The sequence below is a fragment of the Centrocercus urophasianus genome, unplaced genomic scaffold (genome assembly GCF_019232065.1).
Source record: "Centrocercus urophasianus isolate 14NV4802_14NV808 unplaced genomic scaffold, USGS_Curo_1.0 seq_18, whole genome shotgun sequence".
Taxonomy (NCBI): domain Eukaryota; kingdom Metazoa; phylum Chordata; class Aves; order Galliformes; family Phasianidae; genus Centrocercus; species Centrocercus urophasianus.
In genome coordinates this window covers 26927561-26946502 of record NW_024884733.1, presented here as the reverse complement: position 1 = coordinate 26946502, position 18942 = coordinate 26927561, and the positions used below count along the sequence as shown (strand labels likewise).

General features: G+C 41.2%; 2 protein-coding genes across 3 annotated transcripts in view; one reads left to right on the top strand and one right to left on the bottom strand.

Annotated features, from left to right (window-relative positions):
* DOCK7 (dedicator of cytokinesis 7) overlaps positions 1-18942 on the top strand; it is an 81590-nt gene that overhangs the window by 24139 nt on the left and 38509 nt on the right. For both annotated transcript variants that reach the window (XM_042819475.1, XM_042819474.1), the window contains exons 12-16: positions 1088-1181; positions 2787-2949; positions 17287-17404; positions 17903-17973; positions 18796-18934. In XM_042819475.1, coding sequence (XP_042675409.1) covers positions 1088-1181; positions 2787-2949; positions 17287-17404; positions 17903-17973; positions 18796-18934 — 585 coding nt within the window. The remainder of the gene's footprint in view (positions 1-1087; positions 1182-2786; positions 2950-17286; positions 17405-17902; positions 17974-18795; positions 18935-18942) is intronic.
* On the bottom strand, positions 3706-12244 carry ANGPTL3 (angiopoietin like 3). Its single transcript, XM_042819478.1, has 7 exons — positions 11662-12244; positions 10599-10709; positions 9701-9821; positions 8940-9053; positions 7991-8086; positions 6512-6784; positions 3706-5243 (listed from the first exon to the last, which is right to left on the bottom strand). Exons 1-7 carry the CDS (start codon positions 12157-12159, stop codon positions 5062-5064), a joined length of 1395 nt encoding a protein of 464 aa, XP_042675412.1. The 5' UTR covers positions 12160-12244; the 3' UTR covers positions 3706-5061.

Genomic DNA, 18942 nt, shown 5'->3' with positions numbered 1-18942 from the left:
TGCTTAATGCCACATCTGGTTAAGGAAAATTATTATTTGAATGTCACCTTCGTGTATAAGATGGATTTAATAGTGTACAACCAGATATTTTTTGGACTGATTCCTCGGTCATTGGGATTACAAAGATGTGGGTTCTATATATTGAAAGCTGATTAAGCTCTCTTTTTTTTCTGACTGTTTTGGTTGTATGCCAGTTTCACTGTGGGAAGCCAGTCACATTCTGCTCTTAAATTCAGTAATATAAAGAAGGAGAAATGTAATCCAGGGTTTGAAGTTATACTGGCGGAAAGCATGTAAATGAACGGCCTCTTTTGCTGAGTGCTTTCATGAAACTCAGCATAACTGAAATTGGGCTCTGCAAATGGTATCTTTAGAGTCTCAGTGACACAGAACAGCCCAGGAAATTCCTTTTAGAAGGATGTCAACTTCTAGTTCTGTCTTGTATCCTTTAATCCCTTCAAGTACAATTAACCAAATACCACTGAACATTTTCTCTTTCCAGTTGCTTTTTTCTTCTTAATGTGTTTTATTGCCTTTATTATCAGATGTCTTCTACTTTTGGAGAGTTGGAAGGTAGCAAGGTGACATTTTCTGTAATGTTATAACAAAATTTTGAACTACTAGAATGAGACGCAGGGAAGATTGACAACAAAGTCCTTTCACTTCCCATCCTTTCTTAACAATGCTTTTGTCAAGTATGACTCTCTGACTCATACTGAGGGAAAAGCAGAGGAAAAGGAAGGAGGATCACCATTGGAATGATGGATATTTTTTCAAGCTATTATACTTGCTAAAAAATGGATATTTTAGGGAAATCTTCTAACAACCATTCTCAGTTTTAAAAAAGATAATATTGATGAGGAGACAAAAGGTTTTCAATGAAAAGCTCCTGCAGCTGTCATGGTGATTAATAAGAAGAAAAGAAAGGAAAAGGGATGAAGAAATTAGCAGTAATTCAGCATGCTAATGTAGCACCTCATTCTGTGAAGGTACATTTTGATGTCAGAGGTAAGAGGCTAGTGTGCATTTGATGGTTTATTCATATTTCTGTAGTCCTTGAGAGTTGTGCACATGATCTCTTCGACAGGAGGGTGATCGCCTGAGTGATGAAGATTTGTACAAGTTCCTGGCTGACATGAGACGGCCGTCATCAGTGTTACGGAGATTGAGACCTATCACAGGTATTGAACAAGACCTTTCTGGCTTGTGCTCACTAAGCATGTTGGTTAGTCCTTCCCAGTTCCTACCCAGTTCTTAAAAGCAAGCGTGCGAAAGAAGCCCTAGGAGATTGTTGGCAATAATTCTTGGTGGGCCAACAGCATTTTTATCTGGCAGTGTTTTCACTGATGTATGAGCACGTGCAGCATTTGCCACACTGAGAGTAGCATCTGTGAGCAGAGGACACAAAACCCCAAAGCCCTAAATCCCCTAAGGGCTGAAGGGCTTCTCTTTTTCTGAATAAAATGCCATTCACCAACTGAGAGGTGTGTGTTGGCTTCCAGTTGGTCAGTAGGAACTGGCTCCACCTCTATTTGAGAAAGGAAAGTAGAAATGCTAGCATGCCAGCATTGAAACATCACCAGTCCTTGACCTGTGCTATTCCTGACAATATTTACTTAACCCGTTCTTGAAAATCCCCTGTGACAGCAGTTCTGCTGCTTCCTTAGATCTTATCTCCCAGCACTCACCAGTCCCTGTGGTGAGGTTAGGTATTAAGAAAACCTCCCAAAATTATCTTTCTGAAGTGTAACCTGACCATGGTATGTCATGCCCTCGGGGCAGTTATCCCAACCTTTCAAATACTTTGAATGCTGTTATTAGTTCACTCTTACCTGCGTTCATTTTGCAGCCATTGGGGCTTTTTTTCAACCTTCTCTCAAGGGCTGTGATTTTAAAATTGCTTGTTGTTTTGGTGGACTCTGCTGGAGTTCCTTGAATCTGTCCATGGTTTTCTTTAAGTCTGGTGCTCTGAACAGAGTGCTCTCCTCCTTCTCAGACTTCATCTGTCCACAGCAGATGAATTTGTCTCCAGTGTCTTTGAAGTCTGAGGAGTTGTGATCCTCAGGTCACTCAGTGATCCTTGCAGGTCACTTCCGACTCAGGAGATTCTGTCATTCCCTAATGGTTATAGCTTCCTTTGGGACACTGCCTTACTGTCTGTTGTCACCCAGCACTTTTCTACAGAACCTATCTATGCCAATTGTTGGTTGTTTTTTTTTTTTTTTTAATCTATATGTTTAGCTTCTCTTTCTTCGCCCTTCACTCTTTATTGTGTTTCCCCTTCATCATTTGATGCCATTTTTCCACCTCTCCTGTCTTCCAAATGTTCAAAAATCGTTCCAACCTCGGTGACATCTGCACATAATGTGTATTGTCGGTACTGCCTGCTGACTTGTTAAGGAGGATGTTCAATAATCTTCTTGCAGATCAGCTTTCATTAACTCCTAGTACACCTTTTCAGTTTGATAAGCAAGATTCCCAAGATTTAGTGCTAGATGGGCTTCATAGTAACATTATTTAGACTTTCCTTAACTTAGCCATGAGAACAGCATCTGGGATTTGTTAAGATGTCTCTTTTCTGTTGGTTCTTACCATGCAGTGCTTTGATTCTCCTAGATACCAGTTTGATTCACTATTACATGTTCTTGTTTTCTTAAATCCACATAAACTGTGATCTGTTTACTTATGAAGTCTGGGTATTAACCATAGCAAAAGAAAGTGTGACTATGCTTTTTGATGTATATTTAACTTCTATTTATTATAATTAAATCATTTTCTTCTTACAGCTCAATTGAAGATAGACATATCTCCAGCTCCAGAGAATCCCCATTACTGTCTAACTCCAGAGTTGCTGCAAGTGAAACTTTACCCAGACAGCAGAGTTAGACCTACAAGAGAAATCCTGGAGTTTCCTGCCAGAGATGTCTACGTTCCAAATACCACGTACAGGTTAGTTTGGAAATACGTCTCACATTTCAAGGCCTCAGATTGGCAGGTCCAGAGATTCTTACTTTATCAGCTGGTTTGTTGCAAAACTTGCTGCATCAGTTGGTGTGCTGTGCCAGAGACACAGGAAGGGTCCAGACTGACACAGCAGAAAATGCACAGATGTGCAGGGATTAACATAGTTGCGTAAAACTTGGCTGTAGGCAGGAGGGTGGCACAGCTTTCTTAGTTTCTCAAGATACAAAGTCAAACTTGGTGGAGTTCTTTCCACATTTATGCAGATCTTTTTCATTTTGTCTGTGTGCTAAAGGCAATGTTCTCTAATTGGCTTTGCTGCTTTCTGTTACTTTCCAGGGCTTGTTTTTTTTAATTTACAGTGGAGGTTAAAAAATGAGGGAAATGAATAATCCATTCATATTTCCACTTTGATTTAAAAGCAATTTCCTTGTTTACAATGCTTTAACAAAATAAAGATCTGGAAGAATATTTTTGAGCATTTTCAGAAAACAATAACCTTCCTATAGCCATATCCTGCAGGCAGGAGCAGATTTCTTTTCATTATTTTCCTTTATTAATTTAAAGATTTTTCACTGTATTACTGAAGATGATACACTTCTGAGGGGCAGTGCCTTCTTCAGTTGAGTAATTTCACCAGATTAACTTGCAAAATCAGTAGTTCTTGTTGTTGAAATTGGATAAATACAGACGAGGCTTTTAGAAAACAGAGCTTACAAGAAAGAGTTTAAGTTCCACACCTCATGTCTTTTCAGAAATTCAATTTATTGTGGTTTTTGTTGGATTTTGTTTTTTTTTTTTGGTGGAAAGTAGGTAATTATACACTACAATACTCCAGTACAAATGTGCAGCACTGTGTGTTTTCTGCTTTGCAGTAAATCCATAGGAAGTTGTAGCATCCTTGCAGTTTCTGTGTGATTAGCACATTCTGTTCACAGTTTCTTTACCCTGACAAATCACGTATTCAAACCACTGTTTGTATGGTTGCAAATGTTGACATAGAAAATCCATGCTGTACAAGGTAAAATAGACAAGTCAATATGACTCAGTATAAGTGCAGAATTGAGGTCTTTGTCAATAAACAGTTCCACATCAAGCCATCTGTAAACATGTTGACAGTCCTACTGCCTTGGAGGATTCTGCAGCTGAAGTTAAACAAATATGAATGTTTTCAGGAGCAGCAGCACACAGGTTGGCCTGCAGGGTTTGTTGGATGGTACCATGGACTCCACAGGCACAGGTTACTCAGCTGTCCTCTGAAAGTCGTTTTGTCCTGTGCTCTCTTAGTCTTATTAAGTTCTCAGTGAGGTGTATTGAAAGGTCACAAAGGAATGGATCTGAAGCTGTTTCAAATGAGAAAATCTCCCACTCCTTTCATTGAGCTTTGAAGTTTAGCCCTTAAGTTTCAGTTTCAAAGGGTGGTTCAGTTACTTTTTGAAGTGTGATATCTAAGAGATTAGGTCTACACCATGGCTTACTTAATGTGTGTGTACATCTCTGCAGCTGCGTGAGTACAGTACTTCAGCAAAAATTGGCCTAACGTACACTGCCAAAAGTTTGCCTGGAAATACACAGAACCCTAAAATAGGGAGTTTCTCATCTTTCATTTCCTCATAGGAGCATTCAACAGCAGTGAATTGAACCAAACATTTAATCAGTTACTGTATGAAACACAATTTCTCTCTTTTCCCACGGTCTCAATACCTACAGGTCCTCTGTAGTACTTTGCCAGCACTTTCTGTTTGCTTGAACACTTCCTGTACCCTCCTGCACTGCCCAGAAGTTAATGCAGCAGCCATAAAACCCTTTCCCCCAAGCAATGTTATCTAATAAATAGATAGGCATCTGTTCCCTAGGCAATGGGGTTTGATCTTAGAGAGATGAAAGCCCTTCTGAAGTTCTAACACACTGACATTTGGGCTAGGATGAATGAGAATACTCACCAAACATACAGTAAGACCATCATATGTGCCTCAGGGTTTATGTCATTGGAGAATGCACCATACAGTGTATGGATTTGGACACACATCTGATATTAAACATAATAGGAATTTCTTTGATGCTCAGTGTATTAGCTGTGAAATGCATCTGGTTGAGCATTCAGTCAAAAATTTTTAAATCTGTTGGGTGTATCATTATTCTGGTTGACTTGAGCAGGTAGTATCTTCCATTCCTAGGTTTCCAGTATAAGCCTTTTGTTCTGTCTAGTCTTCCTTTTGACCTTGGTGCGACGTACTTCCCATTAAGATTGGTTTCCTCACATTCACTGTGCCACCAGCCTCCTGAGAAAAAAATATTGTAATATCATTTACTGTCAGTTGTTCCTTAACCTATTGTGCTCTGCTTGAGTACACAGTTCCCATTAGCAACATCAATCTTTAGGCCAGTTCCAGCAAAAGTGACAATTACCCAGTGTACCCAAATGAAATGTTGCTTGTACGTGGAGCTACTTGATGCTTGACACTTGAAGGCCACTGTGCAAATGTTGTGCTACCTGTTAGTGGCTGCTTCACATAGAAGTAGTGGTGCATAGAAAACTTCACACACAAATGCTTCCACTGAACTGGGACATTTGGGTCTGCTCCATATAGTTTCCCATAAAGCTCCACAACAGACTTATTGATTTACTGATATTTTTCTCAAGTACTGCATCTACAGGAGTAAACAAATCACTTTTTATTGGCCAAGGTCCTTCACCACCATCTTGAACTGGAAGTCCAGTTCAGCTGGCAAGAGGTAAGGGGCTGGCTGTGGCTCAGTGCTAAATATATAAGTACAGCATTTTGAAAGTGTTCATCTGTGTTATGTCCACTACAGATTATAACACTCACCATTGTTTCAGACATCCCCAGTTTTCAAACTGAGAATGCTAGAAACAAAATGTTTGCTGTGTGAAGCAGTTGCCTGGTAGGGCACTCTGTATCCTGCAGTTTAATCATTAATTGCTTTTTGCATTGTTTGCTTTTTTCTGCAAAGCAGCGAAACGTAAAAGCTTCATAACATCAGTGAGTTTAGGAAATGTTTAAACAAATCATCTTTAAGGAGAGATATATCTTTAGCCTCACACCTCTCTTCTTCTTTTGAGAGCAATTTTAGCATACACTTTTGACAAGCAGCTTAAGTCTTCCTTTCAGTGGAAGCTTGCCTCTATTCTTAACTATTGGCTTGTAGTCAAAATGGATGTAAGAGTCAATTTGTCCTCTTCTCTTTTGCAAGAAGGGAAGAAGTCTGCCACAGCAGAGCGGGCTTTAGAGAAGGAGCTGTACTCCGTAGCTCACTATCTCAGCTTTAGGTTTTATTTCAGCCACTTCTGCTGGTTCTAACTCTGGCTGTTTACTCAGCCTCTCTCTGCTTTTCTTTTCCCTTCTGTAAAGTAGAAAAGTGATACCTCATTGTTGTAGAGCCCAACAAAAAGCATCTCCCACTCTTTCCGGCAGCTGTTGTCTCTTTTATGCTTCTAAAGCCAGCCAGATATCAGTAAGCACTCACTAAAGCATACTGCCATCCTTCATTTAGCAAGGGAACATCCACATTCATGCACCCAGCATACCTAGGTAGTTTTGTGGGCAGTCGAGGTCATTTATTACGGCCATATCGTGGTCTGCAGTTGAGAAGCGCAGTTCTGTCTGCTCTGGCAGTGCATTGGGGATGCTCCCAGAGATCCGTGAGAGCTGCAGCACGTAGTCTGTTTCAGGGCCTCCCAGGGTGAATGCATACTCGATGTAACGCTTATTATCTTTCCAGTCCTGCAGCTCAATCCGTAAGATGTAGTCCCCTTGTTTCGTGATGGAGTAGGTCTTGTTCAGGCCTAGCCAGAATTCCTCTGTGAAATCATAGTAAATAGTGGGTGTGATTATGGAGCCAAATCTGAATGCATTTACAATGTTTCTCAGATATCTAAACCGTACCTCAGGTAACTCATTCACTTTTAAAATGCATTATTTGAGACTATTTGTTTGAGTAAGCAGCGCAGCGTCAGAATCAATGTATGCCAGAGGTGAGGATTTGAGGTTGGATGTTATTGAAGGAGAGTTTTTCGTGTAATGGGTTGAATGTTCCCCGAAAACCCACAGCACTCGAACTGCTATTGAATTTTACAGGTAACCTGCAATTGGTGCATGTGAAAATACAGTATTTAAAAGGATCTATTCATTGCTTTAATTAAATCGGTAATATGAGCCTTGGGAACTGTTGATCTTTTCAGAGGTCTCCTGCTGCATTCTGAGTTTACCTCTTCCTAATGTTGGTTTAGTATATGAGAGTTGGAGACCAATAAAGGGGCAACAGTGGCTTTCAGTAGCATCAGACAAACTGCATAGGCAAAAGTCTACCTCAGTTGTGAGCTGCTATCCCAAACTGGAGTGGCGTTGAGATACTGCAGCTCCTTATTGTAAACGAGGTGGAAGTATGTCAGTTGTGGTGCCCAAATTAGTGAAGTTTTAATCTATGCCTAGAAAGTAAAAAATATGTTCTAAACCAAAAGAAAAACAGGGGAAGTGTTCAAAGCAGGGAGGCTGGTGTGCAGCTCTTGGTGCTGGAAATTCTTCGGAATTGGTGGTTAATAGGTGAGCAGAGGTGTCTCTTCAGCCTGCCCAGCCAGGGGGGAGGACATTGGGCACCTCGTGGGCAGCCAGTGATGCTGTGTAAGGGAGCACACACAGCCTGAGGCTGGGCAGCTCGGTCTGGGGGTTGTTAGGAAGACGTGGTTTTAGAAAGTTTTGGGAGAAAGTAGTGATCTTGGTGAGGCATTGTATTTGTATTCCACAATGCTTAGGGTTGCTTTGTTAATTATTAAAACAGCACTTAGCACGTCCTTGCCTTGATTCAGCAGGAGCTTCTGTACATGCATCCAAAGATGCAGCATTGAGAATTTTACTAAATTATTCTTCCTGGTGTTGCAGTAGTAAGGCAGGCTGCTTAAGTTTGTGTGTAGGTTTTGTCTGCTCTCATGTGAACGCCTTTCATTGAGAAGATTCGCCTTCTAAAATCAATTTGTACAAAGAAATGAAGCAAAAGAAGTGTTTTTTACCATTGAGATCACCAAAACCATTTGCATAGGCATCCCAGGTTTGGTTGAAATCTAGTGATCCGTCCACTCTGTTCTGGATTACTGTCCAGGAAGTGCCTGTGAATGCAGAGGGAAATAAATCATAAACCTGGTTTAAGTGCTTAAAACACAGGAGAGAAGATGGAGTTTAATGGAGCCAATAGGCTGCTGCTGGCTAGCACTGCTCTGAGATCTTTCTCCAGCCCAGGTCGTGACAGCCCCATGGCAGACATTTCAGCAAAAGTAAGCAAAGCAGTTTTTTGCACAGGGCAGCTGCGTGTCACTCTGTTTACACACACAAACATGTTGTGTTGCCCTGTTACGTTTGCATCAGCCTCTTCCCCATCTGGCTTTGACAAGAGGCTCGGGAGGGAAGCTGCAGAGGACACACACAGGGCAGCACTGCAGGGTGCTCTCATCTCTGGGCAGTGCCAAAGGGAACAGGCAAATGAGTGAGTTTCTTACAAAGGTAGAGCTTGGGTAGGTGCAGCCACAGTTCCAGGCACATACATGGCTCCCCTAAACATGGTACAGAAATCCTGCCTCCTGGGCTCACCTCATCAGGTTAGTTTGGTACAGCTGAGTCTCAAGCACCAGTCCATGCTATGAAACCCAAGTTTTGTTCACTGTTTGTTTTCTATTTGGAAAACTTAATTCATGGTTGCAATGTAGTGACATTTATAGTTGCCATTTTCATCTTTATACCAAAAAGTACTTGACTTTTTAGTATTAATGTGCTCATGTTAACTGCATGGATACTAAGAATTATAATAGCATTAGTGTATTTGAGACACATCTCTCACACACACACATATATATAAGAGAAAAGGATGCATAAGACAGTAAGTTTTTATGCACTTTGGGTGATATACAGTATTTTGGCTCATAGGAAGATCAGAAAATTAGACTGTTGCTAGCACAGCTGTCTTACCAAATTTCATTTCACAGTAGACATCAAAAGCTTCTGAGCTGTTGGGTTTAATGGTGTAAATACCACTGGAGCGTGTGCCACTGTTGTAGAGAGCAGTGCAGTCAGGAGTGGCACCTAGGAAAGCAAACACCAGGCAATTACAAATCCTGTTTTGGACATGGTGAGTTTTAATTCAGCTTTGTAACTTGGATTTTTCATAGGGCAGGGCAGATACAGAAACTCAAAGAGTCTTTTTGGTCATTATTACAATAAATGTCATGAAATGGACAAATTGCTTTGATAATACAGCTGATGTATGTTTTCTAAGTGAATTTTGCAAAATTTTTAAGGCTTAAGATTGGACTCTGGCAAATGGATTTTGCCACACCTTAAAACTTTCCCAATAAATTCTGTTCCCATTGCTGCGGTTTGGAAATGCATCTCAACTTCAAAAAAGGGTCTTCCAAATCCTCTAATGAGCTGAAGTAAATTAGTTGGCTGCTCATACTCTCCAAGACAGGCATCAGTAAGTGGATTGCAAAGATCGTCACAGCATGTATTGAAATGGAGTGAATGGAGGCTAAAGATTGAGGATGATGGCACAATTGGATGTTGTGTGTCACCCCATAGACAAGTATACACATAGAGTGGCTAAACAGATGATGTGTTTTCCAAAGCAGAAAATGCAGCTCCTTGCAGAAGTGCTGCGTGTAACATAAGAGCCCTTGATTACTAAAACCCTGCAAGGTGTTTTGTAGTGCACGTAAAGGATGTGGTCTCACCTTCCACTTTGTGCATTACGGCTGTGGAGTTGTGCCCAAGGAAGGGGCTGCCCTCATTTGATTCTGCTTGCTCCTCGGTGAAGGAATTCTCTGCGAGTTCCTGGAGCTCAATGTGGTTTAGCTGGCAAGAACCGTAATTACAGACTGTTAATTTCCCAAGGCTCTGAAATTATTAGATTCATGTATCAAACTGAGCAACATAGTACAGATAGTAATTTTTTACATGAACATAACCATTTGAAATACCCAACTTAGTACATAAAAGTACTTTAGAAGCACACTGGTGGATTTCAGTTCTATATGTCAGCTATTCCACTGCCCAAACAACACAGGATTCACAAGGTATGTGACCAGTTCTCATGAGGTGCATGTTAATGAGTAAATATAATTAGCTTACTTTCTCATTACTTAGCCAAATAATAGCAACACCTGAAAAGCACAGAACACAGTTATTTTTGTAAAAGGCATTTCCCTTTTACAGCTTCCTCTTAGGAATAAACTAAATATGAGCATGTCAGTTACGCCCATTTTTTTGGTTACACATGTGGGGCTGCAGAACATGGTTTCCTATTGGAGTGAATATTGGAAAAGGAGAAAGAGATGGAAAGTGATGATGCTGAGAAGACCAAGGGAAGAACAATAACAGAATAGATAATGAGGAAAAAAACCTACAAACAGCAGTCAGGAAATAGAACAACCTATTACTGATGGGCAGTGGTTTGAGGCTGTGATCTCCATTGCTGTGTGCAATGGCCTTGGCCTCCAGCCTGGCAGCACAGCAGGCTCTCAACTGAAGAGGTCCCAGCTGTGATCAGAATCACGTCTAGCATCCTCTGTGCTCCCAAAACATCGTAAGAGATGTAAAAGTCAGAAGCGAGGAATGTGATGGTTCACGTACCTTGTCCTCCAGCTCCATTATTTGGTTGTGCTGTTTGTCCAGCTGCACGTGCTGGTCCTCCACAATTTTGTGGAGCTGCTTGATGTGATTGTCCTGCTGCTCCACAAAGGCCTGAGGGCAGCAAAGGAGGGAGGCTGCAGTTAGAGAAAGGCAGCATAAGGCTGTCACAGAGCCAACCTAACACATCGTGGGGTTACTTGTGAGAGGCACAAACCATTTCACGTTGCATTCTCCATAGGATTGTCTGCTTTTGCTCTAAAGGCACACATTTCTTTGCCACTGAAATGAGTACCCAGGTTATTTTAATGCTTGATGGAGGAAAAGTGCTGGCAGCTTCGTAGGCTTTTACTGTTGCTGTCACTTTCCTTCCATGTCCACGTGCAAAACATTTACATTCTGTGAAGTTGGTCCTTGCTTCAAAGTAAATATATGGCAGTGACCATAAAGAGAAATGATGGCAGGTGTTCAAGGTATTAGCTGGGGGTTTCTTTTTTCTTTCTTCTCTCACATGAATATCCAGTGTTTTCTAAGACAAGTTATTTGACCATTTTATGCTTTTGCAGAATCCATTTCATACTTCCTCTTCCAGTGGAAATTTTATACCCACCCTCGTATTTGCATGTATTGACATTAAAACTGTTAACACATACAAAATTCTTTGTTCTAGGTGTCATACAGGAACTATAAATATCCCTCTCTAAAGGTTAAAACTTCCTAATTTTATGCTGAGCAGACAGACCCGAGTGCACTGACTCATAATGAGCCAATGACATATGAAGCTTTGGACTTCATAAGCAAATCACTTCCCCAGTTAATTTTATATCCTCATTATTATTACAGTTTCTTAAAAATGATTTGCAAAATGTACTGAAATGATGCAGAGCCCAATCATTTCACCGTTTTCTCTGACTCTTTAGGATTACTGTGGTGATCTGTTTCTCAATACACAGTAATACTGCAGTGAAGTTACAGGGAAAACATCAGTTTCTAATGTATAATGACAGATAATAGCATTACAATCTACTTGGCTTTATGTGTAAAGGACTTTCACAAATCTACTTACTTTGAGTGAAGAAATTTCATTTGTCTCCTGCACTGTAGGCTGGATAATGGCCAACTTTGTGACCTTGTCCTCCAGTCCCCATACTTTTTCTTGCAGCTGGATTTTGTTTTGTATGAGGTCTTCAATCTTCAGGTTCATCTCCTGCGAGAGATTCTTTATCTCTTCATTGTTGATTTGCAGTCTCGCAGTAGTTTGTCGGAGTTGTTCTTCTTCTTCCTTGATTTCACTGGTTTGCAGTGAGAGCTCATAGAAAGACCTATCGAAAATGTAAAGTTTTTGAAAGATATCATTCATCTGTCCCTTTGTCTTGTGGACAAAATCTTTAAGACCGTGCCCGAGCTGGAGGAGTCCATTGGCTAAGATTCGGACATCATCTAGCATGGCAAATCTTGATTTTGTCTCAGGAGATGCAGCAGAATCAAGGAGAGAGAAGTCCTTTTCAGCCCTAACTGAAAGAGCAAGTGGGGCAATGAATAGAAGGAGTAGAATGATTTTCATGTTTTCTATTCCTGATATGCTTTGGTTGTTCAGCAGAGACTTTTCCGGATAGTTTTCACTGTGTGAATGCTCTGTTGAAGAATTTAATCTATATATACTCCTCTTCATTTTAGAAGAGGCAGACCAAGAAGTTGATCATTAAACTGAACAAATTTGAACAATTGTAACCCCACTCGAATCTGGGTTGATGCCTGGGAAGGTAAACCTGAGAGGCAGGCACGTTGCTGATAAAACTGGCTCTGAACTTTTCCATTTGCCAGACAGTGTTTTAAAATGTTATTGATGATGTAGGATGCGTTTCTGACACAGCACTCGTTAATGGATTGATTGTGAGACGTAATCTCACTAAAGAGCCCAAATTGCTTCTTGTGTTGTATGATTTCTCTTATTCCCTTAGGAATGTAGAAGGATTTGCCCTGCTTAGGAGCACTGGACGCTGCACTTCAGGTTATGCAGCTTTTAGATAAGCTGGGGAAGGGCAAAATACTCTCCGATGATTCACACAATCTGATTTTCATCTTGTACCATTTTCTGATGTAACTCATCGTGCTGCAGTGGATTTGCTTGTCAGCTAGTTCAGATTAAGTGAGAAAGTGGGAATTAGGTCCAGAGATTGTCTGGATGTGATTCTACTATCTTAAGGTTTGTGCAGTAATTTACACCATATAAAGCTTATTTTTTAAGAGCTGCTTTCCAGAGGTGGGTGAGATAAATAATGTCCTGCTTTCATTTCTCACCTTACAATTCCCTTTGCTTTTTAAGATTCTCAGTGAACCAAGCAAGTCTGCGGGTGCTTTGAAATAAATGTCCAGCTCTGCACTGGGTCTCTGCATGGAAGTGTTTGTTTTTCAGGGAGTATTGCAGTATGAATGAAAGGTATTTTTCTTTCTCATAGCAATCCAAGAAATCAGTCCATGCATAATATAGTCTCTACTTTGAAGGGTTTTTAGGTCATTGCTCAACTTGGCCTGGACTTAGTGTCTGATGAAGGGCTGATAACGTGCAGTTAACCTGCTCCTTCCTCCCTAATAATTAAATAACATGAAAGTGTCTCTGATTAGTTGGTGAATTGTTTGCACCAGTATGACTTGAATCAGACTTATTGGAGTATCTGCACAATGCATACAAAAGCAGCAGTCTTGACACTGGAGAGAATGGGGACTTATTCAAAGGGATTTGTAGGCATAGATTGGGAGCAAATGTGGGAATTGTTCCTAAATACAGTCAATAATCAGAGTTTTGTAATGGGAAGCAGCACTGCATTTTCACAACCCAAACGTGCAGTGCTGTCTTGTGAAGAATAGTCCAGTAATTTCCAGTCCTGGAAGGTGTCCTGCTGCAACAGACTGTCTTGAAGGACTTAACTCTGGCTGTGCTGTGCAAAGAGTTGGGGAGCAGGAGGGCAAGGACAGCCCTGAGCTCTGCTATGCATTCTGCCAAGGATTCAGATAGCCTTTGCTTTGTTTGAATTGCAGTGTATTGGTAACAGGTACTTCTGGCCCTTCAGATATTGCAGCTATACAATCCTTCTGCCTTTTGAGACAGGCTGACAAACTGGAAAGAGCTGTGATAGGTGCAGGCCAATATGGAGATACCCCATGGTTCTCCTAGTTCTGCTCGATTCCACGCAGCTTACGTAAGTCAGGTTAGAAAGGTGCACTTGAAGGGTATGGAAAGAGGTTTTTACCAATTAAATGCTCATTGATGACCCATGCAAAGCAAGAACTGAGCCCAGCTGGGTGAGACGGGGCTGCATCTGCTCACAGTTGGCAGATGTAAGGCATGGTGGAGGGCAGTTACTTAATTGCTCATTGGAGTCTGGAAGGCTGCGAGCAACAGGGAGTTTGGTTATGGGCTGTCATTAAAGGAACGCATCAAATTAGTATTTACCCAGCCCTAATGAAAATCTGTTAGGAAAATAGTCAGAACAATTAGAGTAATTCATTGGAAGTTGATAAGCCTGTAAGGGTTGCAGTGAGTCATCATTTCTGCAGCATTTTCTCATCTGTTAATACCAGTGGAAATGCATGAAGAGCTATTCAAAAAATCCAAGGATGTGCAGGATCCAATATCCTAGGAATTGGTCCTGTCTTGTGCCTGTGTGGGAAGCTCTTGGGCACCTTAACAGTTTGAACTATGAAAGGTTTGATACTTTAGCTTTGACTGAGATACATTGTGAGTGGTAACCCCACTTAGACACTTCAGGTCTGAAAAAGGAAGATAAAAAGTGTGCTTTCAATGTGTACGTGTTTTCTGTAGGGAAAATCATCAGATTAGCTAAACTTCCTCTACACAAGTGACAAAGTCTTTATCTGGGCCTGGCGCTGCTCTGTGATAGGGAGCAAAGTCCAGTCTCTGGTATCTGACACAGGAATTTGGGGCTGCAAAACTTGAAGAATTGGTTGTAAAATATTTTTTTTAAATAAATACTTCCTGCAGTCCACATCAGAATACTTGGGATGGCTTTGGTTTTACAAGATTTCAGAGGAAACATTTTCTTCTGTCTTAGCTATTTCTTACTGTCAAGAAGGTTTTCTCAGTTCTGATTTATGTTGCCCCTGTTGTTCCTAAAATCTTTATTCTTGGCTTAATCTTCAGAAAAATTACACAAGTAACCAAGCAGTTGGGGTCAGGAATGTTAGCAGGTTCCCTACATGTCCTGCTGCATAGTAGCTGAGCACAAAATGGGAGCTCACTTGTGCCTGAGTGCTGCTCAGACGTGACACTGCCGTTTCATGAATGAGAAAGGCAGTCAGAATGCTCTGATGTCAAATGTCACAACATCACAAGTGGCTGCCGAGCACATGCAGCTGCAGAACTCTCCCTATTAATGCCAGTGCCAATAAAATCAAGCAGTGATAAGTGTGCTTGGAAATGTCACCCTCCAGTTCTTAGATATCTTGACAGTCACAGAGTCCATAAGCAAAGTAGGGCGTAGGAAGGCACAGAGAAGAAAAACCCTCTGGCACGATGAAACTGCAAGATTTAGGAGCTGTAGAAACCCTACGGGTGAATCTTGTCTCTGTTGGCCTAACCAACAAAAGATGTATTTAATAGACATGGTCCTAAGGATCTTTCATACACCTGGGTGACCTTCTTTAAGTAGGCTTTGCATGGTTTTGATAGTGGGAATAAAGCAGAGAAAAAGGCCTCTGGGATTTACTAGAAAGGGGAATTTTAATAATGTTTAGACATCTCTTTTAAGATTTAAGGTCAAGTCTTTATGTTTATTTCCAAGGCCTGGCCTTTTGTGCTTTGGCCATTTATTTTACAGAGGTAGAAGTACTTTTGAGATCTGTTTGAGAAAATAATGTAAGCGTTGCATATGTTTTGCATTATAATAAGTGCTCCAGATGCAAATCCTTGAGTTTAAAGCTTCTGGCCAAAATCTTTAGTGATAGAAATCTGCAAATAATAGCAGGAAGTAGCTGTTGCTTGAAAGCATGAGGACTAGTGCTGCTTGTATTTTATCAGTGTTTGTTGGCACTGTGGTGTTATTTCCATGGCAGATCCTTTCCCATCACAGAGGATGGTGGTTGTACCTCCAGTGTACTCCAGAGTCTACTGAGCTTTGGTATTTGTGCATACAGATAGTGGGGTGGGGATTTACAGTGCAATAACTTGAAGGAAAGAGGGTAACGCAGGTGAAACTGAGAAGTCAGCTGAAGCTGTGGCTGGGATGTAATGTCAGGTCTGGTGTCTGCTTATAGCTTTCCACCTTCTTTCTAGAGTGACATCAATTTGCTGAAATGTCGTCTTTGCTCCCAAGCCAAAGCAGAAGAGGTGATAGGAGAACTGGAGGCTTGGTTCAGGCTCAGCTCTGCTATTCATAAATCAGTCTCACACTTAAGAACTGCCTTTAATATAGGGATCCTGCAGCCAGGCTTCCCAAATACATTAAATCCTTCTCTTAGAGCACTAATAATACTTAATAAAAGTTTTATGAGCAATGTACATTTTAGAGTAAATTTTCATATCCATTTTCATTTGAAAAAGAACATCAAGGAGCAAATGTATTCATGCCAGAACAAAGTAATTTAGTAGAGTCACAAAAATGGCAAAGGCCCTCTCTGAAATAGTAGGAGAGCGTTGATTAGGCAAAGCGACAATGGGGATGGGATTCAAAAAATTAATTCAGCATGAAGGACTTGAAAAGGAAGAAATTTCCCATGTGCCAGCTAAGCATATTTCTCTGCCTGGAAGGGTGGAAAGAAGTCGGTCTCCATAATGCAGCCCCACAGAGCCTTCTGGAGCTGTGCATCCGGACTGCCCTGTGCAGATGCTGACCTCAGGGAAGTATCTTCTGAGGCTTTTGGAGCACTCCTTAGGACCAGTGTTAGCTGGTGTCAGTGCAGATGAGATTACTCACGAGTATCGGGGAGCAACTGGAGTTGGAAACTTCAGAACAAAATTGGATGGGACCCTCTGCAGCCTGCTCTAGTGGATGCCAACACTGTTTGTGGCAGGGGGGTTGGAACTAGATTGTTTAATGTCTAATCTTTGCCATTCTATGATGATTTATCTGGTCACCTCAGGTGCTTCCAGGGCTACTGAGTGTTCTCACTTCTTAGCCATCTGTTTTATCTGATCCCTGTCCTTCCCAGAGTGTGGTACTCAGGTGTGGAATTGAAGACGCCATCCCATCTGAGTCACTGCAAAGACTGCGTGTCTGCTGAAGATGCAGATGTTCATTTAATCCAATCTGTTGTTGGAGGAGAGGTGTTACACCTGAAGTCATCTTGATAAAGGGAGATTTGAAGTAAAAATTGAAAGGTCAAAACAAGTCAACTATTTAACAAAGGCCAGCCACCCTATTGAGATGTCTTCTTTCCACTTGAATTTGCCAAATAACAATTTTTGATGTATTTTTCAAGCATCTTTATAAACAGGAACTATTTCAAAATATCACGACAGCTTAAAGAAGTGACTTTTGCCTCCTGAAAGGAGAGGTCGTCATCAGGTCACTTGTGTGAGTGTGCGTTTCTGATCAGGAGAAGACCACCTGACTAATGGAAGATGTCAAACACTTCACTTTGTCTCTCTGTTTTCTTTGGGGTTTGAAGTAACAGCATTAACAACAGTGTGAACCCCGTCCTTCTCACGCAGAAATGCTTTTGTGTCTTGCAGGAATCTTCTTTATGTCTATCCTCAGAGCCTTAACTTTGCCAACCGCCAAGGATCTGCCAGGAATATCACTGTGAAAGTCCAATTCATGTATGGAGAGGACCCAAGCAATGCTATGCCGGTGAGGGGAGTGCTTGGTGCTCAACGTGAATGCTTCGTGCCAGCAAGGCAGGATACACATTGCAGCCATAAAATCTCTGTGTTAAAGAAAACTCAATGGAATACACTTCCAAATAAATTCCAGGAAGCATAGAGTCACAGTGTTTTTGAACCCAGGGGGTGTTTGTATTGGGTATGCAAAGTAACAATATAGCACTTGGTATTTTGACCTTAGATGTTTGCAGTGGGACTTCTGAATTCTCAGTCATCCTTATCTTTGTTGGCTCTGTCTGGGGATGGTTACATGCATCATCAGTTCCTTAGCTCTATCTGTGTGCATGTGTGAGCAGGACTATTAAAATTGTAAATCTTCAGTGACTGAGTAGAATAGAAGCATAGAAGCAAAGGAGTATGTAACATGTTGGTGTTGTACACAGCTTCATGGAATAGAGCTGTGAATGGGATTAAGGAACAGACTCGTGGCACCTCTCTGTATGCTATTTTTTCTTTTTTTTTACAGGTCATCTTTGGCAAATCTAGCTGTCCTGAATTTTCCAAAGAAGCATACACTGCTGTAGTATATCACAACAGGTAAAATCTATGACAGTTTGTAAATGGAGATGGGTCCCTAAGGATGGTATTGTTCTGTTTACCAGTGAAACAGTTGTGGAGTTCACCAGTGAATCTTCCTCATTGACATTGACTTATCAAAGACTGTCTGCATAGCACTTCCATCACCTGACACTGTAGGTAGTGTTGTAGCTAGCGTGATGCAATGAGTGGGAGCTGGAGTCTTTGTTTGCTCTGATACGTGTCAAGAGCATTGTGTCAGGCAGTGATCTTGAGCATTTAGCCCAACTCAGCAGATGCTCTAAGGATAAGCTTCAAGTTAGACCTGAAAATGTACGATATAAACACTCGTTAGCAAATACTTTGCTATTGTGTTGAGTAATTAGGTATTTAGAGCTTTCTAGGATGTAGTTACAGATTAGAAATACTTGGTCTTGAAAATTATGTCAGAGCAGCTCAGGTAAGGAGTGCTGAATCTGACCTTAACATACTGTCTGTCTCTGTGGCTGTTCTGGAGAGAAAATCTTGTCCTTCAGGTTGGGTATTGTGGCATCAGGGAAAAGTTCATTGCCTCATGGGGAGAGGTACAATTCAGAATGCCAGTGTGAGGAGGGGCTGCACTGCAGCCCACCAGGATGCTGCTTGTATTATTTTTGTAGACTGGAAATAAACTATGGAAGTTTTTCCAGTCCTTGATGATTAGAAGGTAAAGCTTTGAATTCCTTAGAGTATTCCTTATAACTCCTTCCCTCCAGATAGTTTAACTCAAAAGATCTGCAGCACAAGATAGAAAACCACACTGCTTATATTGATGACTAAACAAAGGGTCTGGTTTCTGCACAGGTCACCTGATTTTCATGAGGAAATCAAGATTAAGCTTCCAGCCACTTTAACCGATCACCACCATCTGCTTTTTACTTTCTACCATGTCAGCTGCCAACAAAAACAAAACACTCCCCTGGAGACTCCAGTTGGATACACCGTGAGTGT

Coding starts and splice junctions, on each gene's coding strand:
- ANGPTL3 (XM_042819478.1), bottom strand. CDS start 12,159: ATGAAAATCATTCTACTCCTTCTATTCATTGCCCCACTTGCTCTTTCA. Junction 10,710..11,661: donor ATGAAATTTCTTCACTCAAA/GTAAGTAGATTT, acceptor TGCTGCCCTCAG/GCCTTTGTGGAGCAGCAGGA. Junction 6,785..7,990: donor TGGTTTTGGTGATCTCAATG/GTAAAAAACACT, acceptor ATGATTTCACAG/AGGAATTCTGGCTAGGCCTG.